This window comes from Pogoniulus pusillus, chromosome 35 (genome assembly GCF_015220805.1).
Source record: "Pogoniulus pusillus isolate bPogPus1 chromosome 35, bPogPus1.pri, whole genome shotgun sequence".
Taxonomy (NCBI): Eukaryota; Metazoa; Chordata; class Aves; order Piciformes; family Lybiidae; genus Pogoniulus; species Pogoniulus pusillus.
Genome location: NC_087298.1, coordinates 12,849,865 through 12,864,062, shown reverse-complemented (window position 1 = coordinate 12,864,062; position 14,198 = coordinate 12,849,865). Strand labels below are relative to the sequence as shown.

Genomic DNA, 14,198 nt, shown 5'->3' with positions numbered 1-14,198 from the left:
TAACTCAGAGGGCTAGGATGGGGACTCTCGAACGTCCAGGCATTGTAGAGGTCATCACCAACTGGCCAGAGGGTACTGACTTTGGAAAGCCAGCAGAAGAGAAGGCAGTGACCCGTGCCGAGGAAGCCCCCCCATACAGTGACCTTCCTGAGGAGGAAAAGGCATATGCTCTCTTCACAGATGGATCCTGCCGCCTGGTAGGCAGCAAGCGAAGATGGAAGGCTGCCGTCTGGAACCCCACACGCAGGGTTGCAGAGGCAAGAGATGGAGAAGGCGAATCCAGCCAGTATGCTGAGGTGAAAGCCATCCAGCTGGCCCTGGACATTGCAGAACGAGAGCAGTGGCCAATGCTATACATCTACACCGACTCATGGATGGTAGCAAATGCCTTATGGGGGTGGCTGAAGGAGTGGAAGAGAAATGATTGGCAGAGAAAAGGGAAGCCTATTTGGGCTGCTGATCTCTGGCAAGACATTTCTGCACGCCTGGACAAACTGCCAGTTAAAATCCGCCACATCAGTGCTCACATCCCAAAGAGCAGAGCCACTGAAGAGCAGCAGCATAACCACCAAGCTGACCAGGCTGCCCACATCTGCCAGATTGACCTGGACTGGAAGCACAAAGGTGAACTGTTCTTAGCTCGGTGGGCACATGACTCTTCTGGTCACCAAGGAAGAGATGCCACATACCAATGGGCCCGAGACAGATCTGTGGACATATCCATGGAGGCCATAACTCAGGTTATCCATGAATGTGACATCTGTGCCACCATAAAGCAAGCCAAGCGCATGAAGCCTTTGTGGTACGGGGGAAGGTGGTCAAAGTACAGGTATGGGGAGGCCTGGCAGATTGATTACATCACTCTGCCTCGGTCTCGTAGTGGCAAGCAGTATGTGTTAACCATGGTGGAGGGAAGCACGGGGTGGCTGGAAACCTACCCAGTACCTCATGCTACTGCCCGTAACACCATTCTGGGCCTGCAGAGCCACATCCTGTGGAGACACGGAACCCCAGAGAGAATTGAGTCAGACAATGGGACCCATTTCAAGAACCACCTTGTAAGCAACTGGGCAAAAGAGCATGGGATAGAATGGGTTTATCACATCCCATACTACCCACAGGCTGCAGGAAAGATTGAGCGACACAATGGCCTGCTGAAAACCACCCTGAAGGCTATGGGAGGTGGAACTCTCAGAAACTGGGAGAAGCACCTTGCAGAAGCCACTTGGCTGGTGAACAGCAGGGGATCAGTTAACAGAGCTGGTCCTGCTCAGTCTGCCCTACTGCCCACAGTTGAGGGAGATGGAGTTCCTGTGGTCTGTGAAAGGAATCTACTGGGAAAGACTGTGTGGGTTGCTCCTGCCTCTGGTGGGGGAAAACCTATCAAAGGGGTGGTATCTGCAGAGGGTCCTGGTCACACATACTGGGTGATGATGGAAACTGGTGTTATCGAGTGTGTCCCTCAGAGAAATCTCTCTTTAGCTGAAAAGGTTTTGAAATCTCAGAGTTGATTCCATGTGTTCCAGATACTTTCAGGTTATCTTGTATTATAGTTGTATCATAGTTGTGCAATACTTGTATCATAGTTGTGCAATACTTGTATTATAGTTCATAAGGGGTTACAAGTTGTTTTTGTAGTTATACCCTCACCACTACACGGCGTCCAACAGAACCTACATCACAGCAGCAGCTATCCAGAGTCCTACAGCATCGCATCACACCACGGCGTCCAACCAGAACCCTGCATCTGATTCGTCACTGATGCCCTGCAGTGAGAGACTGTTCCTGATTTCCCTCCAGAGGATGTCTACAGCCAGCTCATCTACACCTGTTCCCCTGATGCCAGACACCAAGAGAGACTGTTCCTGATGTTTTTTTTTTCTTCACAGAGGAAAAAGACTTTCCTGAGTTCCAACAAGAACTGTTCCTGTTTCACTGACTTTTCTTCCGTTCCTGCCCTGCTCACATCTCAGCAACCTGCACCGGACCAGAGGAGCACATCGCCTTGGGATACAGCCGGGGACCAAGAAGGACTTCACGAACTCTTAACCCATGGACACTTTTCCCATCTTTGGAGAAGAAGACTGTTCTTAGGAAGGTGGAAGTGGTCTAACCAAGGGGTGGAATGTATAGGGTTAACACTCCTGGGGGAGTGACCCTGAACCTGACCCTAGGGGTCTTGGCCCCTCCTCAGGGGTGGGCCACACTCCAGGTGATGGTTAGCCCACTCCCCCCACTTCCTGTGGTATAAAAGACAGGAGTTCTCCTGTCTCTTCCTCTTTTTTCGCCCTCTTGCTCACTACCTGCGTTCATGACCGCACACACACACTGATACTGTATACCAGCCACGAGGCAGAGACACCATCACACTACTCGGGTTGTATCCATCCCTGTTTTGTATTTTGCTGTTTTCCCTTCCTCATCCTTTGTAAACTCCCCTACCTCCAACCCCTTTTTTTTCTAAGTTATTGTTAAACTTTTCCTTTTTAACTTCCAAATCGAGTGAGATTGATTTATTGGGGTGTCCCTACCTTTTATCTCTCTCCCTGTCTTTTGGGGAAAGGAGGGGGAGGAGGGGAGGGCACTCTATAAACTCTATAAATTCTATAAATTGTCATTGGGTCTACCAAATTTATAAGAGTCTCTGGGAACTTGCATTTGAACCCAAAACAGCCAGCTACGGAGGAGCATTTCAGAGCCCCGGGAAGAATCTCACCTTCATCCCAACCCCTTTTACTTACTGGCTGAAGAGCCAGAGGCACGATAAAAGCGAGTCACAAGCCCAACGTGATACACTTTAGAGTTTTCCATCTCCCCTTCTTCCTTGAAGGTGTCTTTTTTGTTCTGGACCACCAAAAAGACTACATCATCCTCCTTTGGATGAAGCTGCCTTGCCAAATCCACTTCTCGAAGATGAGCTGTTTTAAAATCAAAGTCACTGCAATTATTTTGCTTTTCTGCCTAGAGAAGTGCTACAAAATAAACCTCAGCAATGCCCATCTGTGAACTTTTCAAGCTATTAAAGGCTATGGTAAAAGATTCTGAAGAGTTTTAAATCCATCCTGCATTCTTACACCTGAACACAGCACTGCATAAGGATAGAGCAAGCCAAAGACTATTTCATTTGCCAAAAGAAGCTGAACCAAAATATCTATTCTTAAGATGGAAATGAAGCTGGACACGAGCCAGCAATGTGCTCCTGCAGCCCAGAAGGCAAATCACATCCTGGGCTGCATCAAAAGCAGTGCAGCCAGCAAGTCAGTGGAAGTGATTCTGCCACACTGCTCTGGTGAGACCTTACTGAGTGCTGTGTCCAGCTCCAGGGCCCCCAGCACAAGAGAAACGTGGACCTGCTGCAGAGGATCTAGAGGAGGCCACAAAGATGATCAGAGGGTGCAGCACCTTTGCTAGAAGGACAGGCTGATGGAGCTGGGGTTCAGCCTGGAAAAGGGAAGGCTCCAGGGAGACCTTACAGTATCTGAAATGGACCAACAAGGCAGCTGGGGAGGGACTTTTTAGAGAGGCCTGTGGTGATAGGAGAGGGGCAGTGGTTTGGAACTGGAGCAGAGGAGGTTTAGGTTGGACATCAGGAGGAGGTTTTGCACAATAGAAGTGGAGAAATACTGGCACAGGCTGCCCAGAGATGTGGTTGAGGCCCCATCTCTGGAGACACTGAAGACCAGACTTGATGTGGCCCTGGGCCATCTGATCTAGTTGGAGATGTCCCTGCTGACTGCAGGGAGTTGGACAAGGTGACCTTTGAGGGTCCCTTCCAACCTGATGCATCTGTGACTTGTAACTTTGTCTTGACCACTTCAGGCACAAACTCCCTTCCAAAGGTGTTTCTGCTACACATACTCTGAAACAGCAAATTATTTGCTTTCAACACAGAAAGCACCTAGAAAGTTCTACCTCCAAGTGCTAGCTCACTGTAGGGAATCACCTCCTTGAACATCAGAACAGGTCTGACAATGGCTCTCTTACCTTCAAAGTGTGCTGTATTCACATCAGCACGGAAGTCTGGCAACTCACTCTTGCAGAGTAGGTAGTAACTCTTCCCTCTTCCTCTCTGGTTTTCCATCCAGCCTTGTGCCAGCTACATGTTGGAAAGGAAAAGCTAAATAAAAACACTTTGAAGGTTTTAGTGTGACCTGAAGAACAACTTCTTGTGACTCAAAGGGCAAACAGAAATGAAAAGCAGCTAACAGACTGGGGTGAACACAAGGAGCAGAGTCTCACCCACACCTCTGTTAACACCTAGCCATGATCTACACCAGAGAGCAAACAAGAGCACTTTCTCCCCACCCATTTGCCATGCTTTCCTACAAACCACCCCCAAACAAACACAGGTGAGCTTCTGCAGCCCAGCAGGCAAATCTTCCCTAGGCTGCATCCAGAGGAGTGTGGGCAGCAGGGCATGAGAGGAGATTCTGCCTCTTGACTCTGCTCTGCTGAGACCTCACCTCCAACCCTGTCTCCAGTCCTGGTGTCCTCAGCATAAGGAGGACACAGGAGGCCACAAAGATGATCCAAGGGCTGAAACAGCTCTGCTGTTAGGTCAGGCTGAGGGAGCTGGGAGTGTTCAGCCTGGAGAAGACTCCAGGGGGACCTCAGAGCTGCCTTTCAATACTTGAAGGGATCCTCCAGGAAGGATGCAGAGAGATTTTTTTTCCTGAGGGTGTCTAGACACAGGCCAAGGGGGAATGGTTTGAAGCTGAGGCAGAGCAGGGTTAGACTGGAGCTGAGGAAGAACTTCTTCAGTATGAGGGTGGTGACTCTGTTCCAGAGTCTTCAGATTGTAAAGAAGACATTTTGGAAAACAAAAAACCCCAACCAGACAGTTTTGAATCTCTGGGCAGAATTTCCTAGGGCTGCTGAAAGCAAAACCAAGACTCAGAAAGCCACTTACTGTTTCAAAGGCATTTAGCATCATCAAGGGGAAGAAGGTATTAAAATAGTCATTGTATCCCTGGAAGTGGACAGGAACAGGGGCTACAATGGACTGCAGGAGGTTACTTGGAGGTCCAAACTGGCTGAAGTTTGCAATGGATTCATAAGTCCAGTTCAGAACTTCATTGACAAAAGTGTTGTTGTCTCGCTGCGGAGCGCCAAGGCCAGTGGAGTGGCTGCCTCGGGCAGCTCCTCTGGCAGCTCCAGGAGCGACCTCGTTCTGCCTGTTGTGGGACTGCAGAACTTTCCCATAACTGTAGGGCTGAGGAATGCTACTCAAACTTGGGGGCCTGGGAGCCTGAGTGGCAGCTGGCACAGGCCTGATGCTGGGTGGCCTGACCATCGCCTGTTTGGCTGCGCTCACTTTGCTTTTGGAAGCCGGCGGCAGCTTTTTGCCATCCTCTAGGTCCTTGCTGAAGACTGCACTGCGTGAAGAGCTTGCTGAGCTGAAGATTTTGGTGGTGGAAGGCTTTCTGGGTTTGGAAGGTGGCAGGAGAGGCTTGGCAAACACATGATCTCCTTCCGAGCTGCTGGCTGAATGCCTCCTGCAGTACTCTCCTGGCTTTCCCACCTTCTCCACGCAGGCTGTGTGCTGGCATTTCACCACAGCTGAGGGCTCACTTTGGTGAAGGCTCTCAGCAGTGGCCATCTCCTCAGGGGTTTTACTAGCTATAGTAATACCTTCAACACTTTCCACTTGGGAACATAATTCCATATCTACAGGATCTAACTGAGTTAAAAATAAATCATCATCATCATCTCCACTGTCCTCAGCTGCTTCACACCCGTTTTCTGTTGAAGTCACCTTCTCACACTCAGGCTGGACAACGCAGCCTTTGCCTGAAGGTTCATCTTTATCAGTTCCAACAAGCACAGTGGAAGAGAGACTTGAAACTGTAGGTACATGAGAAACCATCACGTTGTGATCCTCTGATCTTCTGGTTGAGCCCAAAGAAGTGAGCAGTTCAGAGGCACGTGTCTCCTCAGAGAGACAAAAAGTCTTCTTCCTTTTCTTGTCTCTTTGGTTTTCAACAGACCCCTCACCAGATGCCAGCTCAGAACTCGGAGGCTTTGGTTTCCTTAGCTTTACATCCACTTTGCTAACTTTGCTTCTACGCTCAGAACCTCCCAGAGGTTCTCTGGCACGTTTTGGGGGCCTCGTCTGCCTTAAATATTGACAGTCCTGGCAGGCCAGAAACTTCTTGTTGTACTTTATGGACAAACTCTGAGCAGCAATTGGCTTTGTCTTCCGTTTCTGTGGGAGTCCAACCCTCCCTGCAGCTTTCCCATGGGTGCGTAGCTCCACTATGCTCTCCAAAGAGCGCTGGGACAACTCGAAGGCTTTGCGTGGGGCCTTCTTCAGACCAAGCTTCTCTACAGTTGATGTTGGCACAGGACACTGCCTGACCTTCCTTGGAGGAACTACCACAGGCAGTGACCTGTCAGGTTGAGAAACTGAGGTCTTCTCAAGGAGTCTACTTTTAGGACTCCTCTGGATGGTTCTTGCTACCTTGGCTTTGGGCATGCTCTTCCGGGGGCTTGTGCTCTTTCTCTTAAGGGCCAGTTTGGAAGCTAAGGAGATGGTAGATGTAGATGCTCTGGGTTCAGCAGAGTCCAAGGTGAAGTCTTGAGCAACAGGACCTTTGTCTGCAAGACTCTCCAGTTGATCTTCCACATTTCCCTTACTAACAGATTCTTGCAACACTGAGGAAGTTGCTACTTTCATATCATCATCTTCTTCCTGGTGAGAAGTATCTTCTAGTTGCTTCTCCATGATGGTTGCCTCTCTCCTCTTATCATGCTCCTGATGAGAAGCATCTTCTAGATGCTTCTCCATGATGGTTGCTGCTTTCATATCATCACCATCTTCTTCCTGAGAAGGATCTTCTAGATGCTTCTCCATGATGGCTGCCTCTTTCATATCATCATCATCATCACCTTCCTGATGAGAAGCATCTTCCAGCTGCTTCTCCATGATGGTTGACTCTTTCATATCACCATCATCATCTTCCTGATAAGGATCTTCTAGATGCTTCTCCATGATGGTTGCTGCTTTCATATCATCATCATCTTCCTGATGAGAAGCATCTTCTAGCTGCTTCCCCATGATGGCTGCCTCTTTCATATCATCATCATCATCATCTTCCTGATAAGCATCTTCTAGATGCCTCTCCCTGATGGTTGTCTCTTTCATATCATTACCATCATCATCTTCCTGATAAGCATCTTCTAGATGCCTCTCCCTGATGGTTGTCTCTTTCATATCATTACCATCTTCCTGATGAGAAGCATCTTCTAGCTGCTTCTCCATGATGGTTGCCTCTTTCATATCATCATCATAATCACCATCTTCCTGATAAGGATCTTCTAGCTGCTTCTCCATGATGGCTGTCGCTTTCATATCATCATCTTCCTGATGAGAAGCATCTTCTAGCTGCCTCCCCACGATGGTTGCTTCTTTCATATCATCATCATCTTCATCTTCCTGATAAAAAGCATCTTCTAGCTGCTTCCCCCTGATGGTTGCCTCTCTTACATCATCACCTTCTTCATGATGAGAAGTATCTTCTAGCCGCTCCTCCATGATGGTTGCTTCTTCTTCCATCATCTCATCAGTTATGTAATCCACTTCATAACCCCACTCAATGGTGTGGTCAATGTTGTCATCACTCTGTGCATCACCTGAATTACTGCTGCTAGCTGCTGTTGAAAGCTGATCTTGTTTATACTCCTGAGTTGGTGCCATGGCTTGAGTGTCTGACCAAACCGAGTAGACATCCTCATCTGTTTCAAACTCAAAGCACTGAGACTCAAACTCTTCCAGGGACAAGGGAGAGCCTGGAGACTTCGACTCAGAAATGCAGCTGGAAGTCAAAGGCTGCTTGTCAAGGGACACTTTTTCAGTGACTTGTTTTGCCTCCTCACCAGCCACACTTTCATCAGAAGAGTCTAAGACTACAATGGTTTTATTGCCATCATCACAGGGAGGCCTGGGACCTTGGCCATCACTGGAAGATCTTACAGCACCTTTCACTTTCCTTGTCACATCACTCATGTTATCATGGACTGAGCTTTCTTGGCTGGAATCAAAGGGAAAATTGACACCTTTGGCATAGGCAGCTAAAGATAATTTGCAGAGCTCTCTATCAACCTGGGAGTCTGTTAAAGCATTGTCTTCAGGATTCACCTCCACGATCCCTTCCTCTTTCCTCCTCACTGCACTGTTTTGTCTCTTGAAATACTCTGAAAATTCCAACAACCTGTCACTGGAGTCACACTTCAGGGCCAGTGGCCTGCTCTGAGAAGCAGGGCTGGACAGGTCCCTCTTGTTTTCAGAGCTAGATGGAACACGACCCAGCTTAGGCTGATCTGCCTCTGCTTTTGAAGCACTTGCTGCTGAGTAGCTCCTCAAGTCAGGCGGCAGCTCAATCCTCCTTATTGTGACTTTCAGATCCTTGAGTTTGTAAGTGTCTGCCTTAGGATCTGAAGAGGAACTGGGAGCTGTATTGCTCTCCTTTCCACCCGAGCTGTGCCCACGCTTATGGGAACCAACAGGAGGTGCAGCAGCCTGGTGCACTGGAGTTAGGGGTTCACGCTGCTTTCCCAGCTCTGAGCCTCTCCTGCAGTCTGAATGCTCTGCACTTGGGTTAAGGCTCTGACTGTCCAGGTGGCACTTCTCTGCTGCAGGAACATCTGCCTTCTTTTCCTGAGCTTTCTTTCTTAATTTTGCTGCCAAAGAGCTCTTCTTTGGGAGGACACTGTTCTGAGCTGGAGATTCATCAGCCTCCTTCTTAATAGTCCCCAAGAGGCCTTTTGTGGACATCCACCACATTGTACTTGTAGATGGATCCCTACATTTCTCTTCCCAAGCACTCTTTCTTCCGAGGAAAGGGTTCTCTTGGCAATCTCCAGCTCCCTTTTCCTTTGATGTGACAGCAGCTGGTGAAGAAAAGTCATCTCTGCCATGTACACTCATTTTACATCCATCATCATTCTTCTCTTCCTTTATATGTACAAGAGGCATATCTTGCTTTACGGAGACAGCAGGCACATCTGGGGAGCTTGCACCATTTCCTGCAGCAGCAGAGGGATCAACTGGTCTGTCCTTTATGCTCCTGACCACCTGCCTTAGGCACACCTGCAATTCCTGAGTTTCCCGGACACTCAGCTGCCAACCCAAGGACAGATTTCCTCGCAGGAGAAGGTTGAGTTTGTTTAGGTAGCGCTTGCAAAGAGCCTGCTGCCCAATTTGGTAGCCCTCCTTCAGAAGGCTGCGGATCAGCTGCACGCAGGCATGCTGCACCGAGCTGGAAGCTTGCGGGGATCCTGGGGAACCTCTCGGGCAGGGGCCAGGGCCCTTCTCGGTGCGGCGGGCGAAGGCTGTGGCAGGAAGCTTAGCACACCTCACCACAGCTTCCACCCACTCCTGCGAGCTAATCCACAGCAAGTGCAGGCACTTCTTATTCCTGTGCAGCTCAACAATGGACACCAAGATGAGGAGAAAGAATTCGGCGATCTTGTCGCACTGCTGCACTCTTACGTTGAGGGTATCTTTGATCTCGGAGCAGAGGTAGTGGATGACTTCTACTATATAAGCCACACCCAAGTCCTTCAGATCCATCAGGGACTGCACAAAAGGGATGAACCAGAGGAATGTGCTCTCGTGGACACGCATGTCTCTGCCGAGCTCAGACTGCAGCAGGTTAGCCAGCGTCTGCATATCTTCGTACAGGCTGGGGCAGTAGTTGGGACAAATGGCAGACTTCCATCCGGTGTCCTGAAAAACAAATGCTCCACACATCATCCTCATCCTCCACACTTTCATTCACAGAATGGCTTCACAGGTTCAGAGAATGCCCACAGAAACTGTAGAGGCTTCAAGCCTGGAGGTGTTCAAAGCCAGGCTGGATGGAGCCTTGAGCAACCTTGTCTAGCAGGAGGTGTCAGTGCCCGTGGCAGGGAGGATGGATTTAGATAATCTTTAAGGTCCCTTCCAACCCAAACCATTCTTTGAAAATAAAGTACTTTTAAATACCTTTTGAGGCTTTTCTGTGTTATAATTGTACACAATCTGACTGCAGGTTATGTCATCATCGTGGGCTGGCTCTGGCTCAGATTTTGTCCTAAAAAGAGATACAGATTATTAAGGACTCCACACAGCTGACTTCAACTACCAGAAAACCAACTGCTCAAGAGAGCCATTTCATTTCTCAGATCATGACCACATGGCTATAAGAGCTTGTCAGTGATAGAACATCCCTACGAAAGGACATTTGAAATGTAGAGCTTGTTCTACCCTGCTTGTAGAGGTAGGAGCAAAAAAGAATGGCCAGAAAAGAGCTTTCTACTAAGCCATGAATTTGACTACTGAAAGCAAACACCCAAAAGAACTCCATTTCCTCTGGATTTTCTATGCATAAATGCAGCCCAGTCACAGAGACATGGAAACAGGAAGTTTCTATGCAACTAACTGAACACAACACTAAAACCAGGAGATATCCTTTAGAATGCCTTCCTCAGCTGGCTACAGTATTCCATAAACACCTAATCTCATAGAATCATACAACCAAGCAGGTTGGAAGAGAGCTCCAAGCTCAGCCAGTCCAACCTAGCACCCAGCCCTGGCCAATCAAACAGACCATGGCACTAAGTGCCCCAGCCAGGCTTGGCTTCAACACCTCCAGCCACAGCAACTCCACCACCTCCCTGGGCAGCCCATTCCAATGCCAATCACTCTCTCTGACAACAATTTCCTCCTAACACCCAGCCTAGACCTCCCCTGGCACAGCTTCAGGCTGTGTCCCCTTGTTCTGTTGCTGGTTGCCTGGCAGCAGAGCCCAACCCCACCTGGCTACAGTCTCCCTTCAGATAGTTGTAGACAGCAACCTGTAACATTATAGACTGTGTGGACGAAAATACTGAACTTCTGAATCAGCTTTGAATGACAATGTCTTAAAATGCATCACAGCAAACTAGTAAAAGGTTCTCCAGCTACTATTTTCCACCAGCTTTTTAAAGTGAGGCATGATTACAGCCTTCCAAAATAGTTAAGATCTTGGGAGCTGGATGCTTATAAAACTCCTTCAGAAGGGACATTGTACCAAAAGATAAAGAGTTTTGAATTTACAGAACTAAGTTTTCTTCCCGTAGAAGCTATTTCTGGACTCCCCACCAGTGCACTAACCAACCTGAACAAACCCTTCATTAGCTTTCTGTTCAATATCAATAATACTGTCACACCAAAATGATTAATCCATTGAAAAAAACCAACCAACCTATTTTATCTTAGAAGGCAAAGAGATGGAGACAAAACTTTCCCAAAGAGTATTTGATGCCTGCTCTGTGTGCTAAAGCATTTCACAGAATCACAGAATGGTTGGGTTGGAAGGGACCCTGAAAGATCATCCTGTCCAACTTCACCTGCACAGCAGGATCACCCAGGGCAGGTCACACAGAAGCACATCCAGGTGGGTTTGGAAAGTCTCCACAGAAGAAGACTCCACAACCTCTCTGGGCAGCCTGCTCCAGGGCTCCAGCACCCTCACCTCCCTGGCCCTGCTGGCCACACTTCTGCTGCAGCCCAGGCTCTGGTTGGCCCTCTGGGCTGCAAGTGCACACTACTGGCTCACGTTGAGCTTCTTGTCCACCAGCACCCCCAAGTCCCTCTCCTCAGGGCTGCTCTCCAGCCACTCACTGCCCACCCTGGATTTGTGCTTGGCACTGCCTAGACCCAGATGCATGACTTTGCACTTGGTCTTGCTGAACCTCTTGAGGTTGGCTTATGCCCATCTCTCCAGCCTGTCCAGGTCCCTCTGGATAGCATCCCTGCCCTCCAGCCTGTCTGCTGCACCACACAGCTTGGTGTGGCCAGCAAACCTGCGGAGGCTGCACTCAGTGCCTCTGTTCACGGCACCAGAGATGTTGAATAAGACTGTTCCCAGGACTGAACCTTGAGGGACTCCACTTGTCACTGGCCTCCACTTTGAAATGGAGCCATTGACAATCACTCTTTGGGTGCACCCAATAAGCTCTAAAGAGGTCCCAATCTTTCCTCAGGAATAAAAATTAATCCTGCAAAGTGTAACAGACTTCACAGTAACCAAGAAGAATATTTTTGGGGGAGTAAAACCCAATTTTAGGGGACCTACTTAATTTTTTCATTACCTGTAAGTTGGCAACATCTGATTTTTGGGTTTTTTTTCAATCTTGCCATCTCCCTCCCTCATCAGAAATTAAGGCAGCACTGGGAAGTAAACCAAGACCAACTACTGCCATGAAAATCATAACATCTTAAAACTGACCTCTTAAAGCTGCTGCGCATGTTTTCTATTTCACTGTTGTAGCTCACACTGTTGATAATGGTTTGAAAGGCCTGGACAGGATCAATAAGCTGACCCCAGACTTTAGATCCAAGCTGATCCAAAATAACCATGAAACAATGCAGCGCTGGCCAGAAGGGGTCAGTAGAATCATCTGAAAGAGGAAGAGTGGGGACAGCTGAAATGCAAGAGTCCTGATTCAGTTCAGGCCAAGCTGAAATTTAAAGGAGCTGGTGGCTTGCAGTGATTTTTAATTAAATACTAAATAGAAAAAGAGGTATCCAAGGGAGTTGTAGATATAGTTATAAGGAAAGTGTCCAAAGAAGGAAGGGAAGAGAAGGGAAGAGAAGGGAAGGGTCCAAAGAAAGGGAAAAGAAGAGTTTAAAAAGTCAAAAAAAAAAAGGAACAAAAGGAGAGAGGAAAAGTCCAAAGAAGAAAATGGGGGAAAAAAAAGTCCAAATGAAGAAGGATAAAGTCTAAAATAAGAAGGGTAACAAAAGTCAGCCTGACTAATTTGTACAGACACTACTTAAATCAACAGGAACTTTAAAGGCTATTACCAACATTTGCCAGGTCTACAAAACTTGACTCTTCCACACTCATTTATGCAGTGCTGCTCTGAGAAGTGGGCACAGCTTACACAGTTGGGATGATTTACAGTTCAAATATAAGGAAGAAGGAACTGCTTTTCCTTTAAGAGTGTTCTTGTTGCCACATCCTCAATAAACACACTAAGCTTAGAAAAATCTAATCACTGAAGAGGCAGCCCTGGTCTTGGGCTCATGTGCAACTCCCAGGCTATGCCCATGGCATGTAGAATGAAAATAAAAAGGCCCAGGGGCTACTACTCTAAAGTCTGAAGTCTAAATTCCCAGCTGTGAAGGGGCTTCCCTCAAGCAGACGGCCAGAAGAGACATGTGAAGCAAACTGGCAACTAAAGAAGCATTTCTTCATTCCAGGACTCAAAGTTCAGGCTTGAGGCCACAGTGAAATGTACATCTCCATGCAGCCTTTAGATTAAATGGTAACAATGTGGTAGAAATGAAAGATTTGTCCTTTCCAAATCTCCAAGTCAGCCTGAAGCACAGCACTGGCAGCCCTCCTGCAGTGCAAAGTTCATTGGGATGTGATTTTTGCAGCATTGCTCCAATATTGTGTAATATTGGCCAGCTTCCAGAAGGTAAACAAGGCTCAGTTCAGGTCACCTCAGCATTACAGGGCTAGGGATTAGCTCAGTGAAGCAAGGAAGTTTGCTGAAGATGACAATACACTATGAACTGTCCCATCTCAGCATCAAAATCAGTTACCATCTCCTTCTTTCTCCATGGTGTGAAGTATGGACTGCATGAAATCATTTTGTTTGTCTGGGCCCAGCAACAAGGAGTCCATAGCTTCTTCTTCCAGCACTGTCAGCAACATGCAAATCCCTGCAACAACCAAAAACAAAGCATCAGCCTGTGTCCACAGATCTGCAAACTTCTCACCAAGTCAAGGATTATTTTCCAAATGCCAGCAACAGTGCAAGACCTGACCAGAGAGGTCAGCAGCAACATGAAATTCATTAAGCATTCATTGTGCAGTCCCAAACTAAACAGTACCTGTAAAACCATAGAGCTTTGCCTTGAAAGTGCTTCCACATCCCGAGTGCTGTCTTTAGTTTTGGGGCCCTCACTACAAAAATGACATTTTGGTGCTTAAGTGAGTCCAGAGAAAGGCAGTGAAGCTGGTGAAGGGAAAGGCAGTGAAGTGCAGCTGAGGGAAATGAGGTTGTTCAGCCTGGAGAAAGAAGTCTGAGGGGAGACCTCATGCTCTCTACAACTCCCTGAAAGGAAGCTGAAGTGAGGTCAGGGTTGTTCCCTTCTCCCTACAATTAGGTGATAGGAGGAGAGGAAATGGCCTGAAGTTGTGCCAAGGGAGGTTTAGGTTGGA

The 14,198-nt window shown here is 47.9% G+C and overlaps 1 protein-coding gene across 2 annotated transcripts in view; it reads right to left on the bottom strand.

Moving 5' to 3' along the window:
- Window positions 1–14,198, bottom strand: part of SETX (senataxin) — a 40,752-nt gene that overhangs the window by 21,368 nt on the left and 5,186 nt on the right. The window contains exons 7-12 of one of the 2 annotated variants that reach the window (XM_064171619.1): window positions 13,577–13,696; window positions 12,252–12,423; window positions 9,986–10,073; window positions 4,910–9,727; window positions 3,985–4,096; window positions 2,742–2,918 (exon numbers count right to left, since the gene is read on the bottom strand). In XM_064171619.1, coding sequence (XP_064027689.1) covers window positions 2,742–2,918; window positions 3,985–4,096; window positions 4,910–9,727; window positions 9,986–10,073; window positions 12,252–12,423; window positions 13,577–13,696 — 5,487 coding nt within the window. The other variant, XM_064171620.1, reaches the window with a different exon arrangement.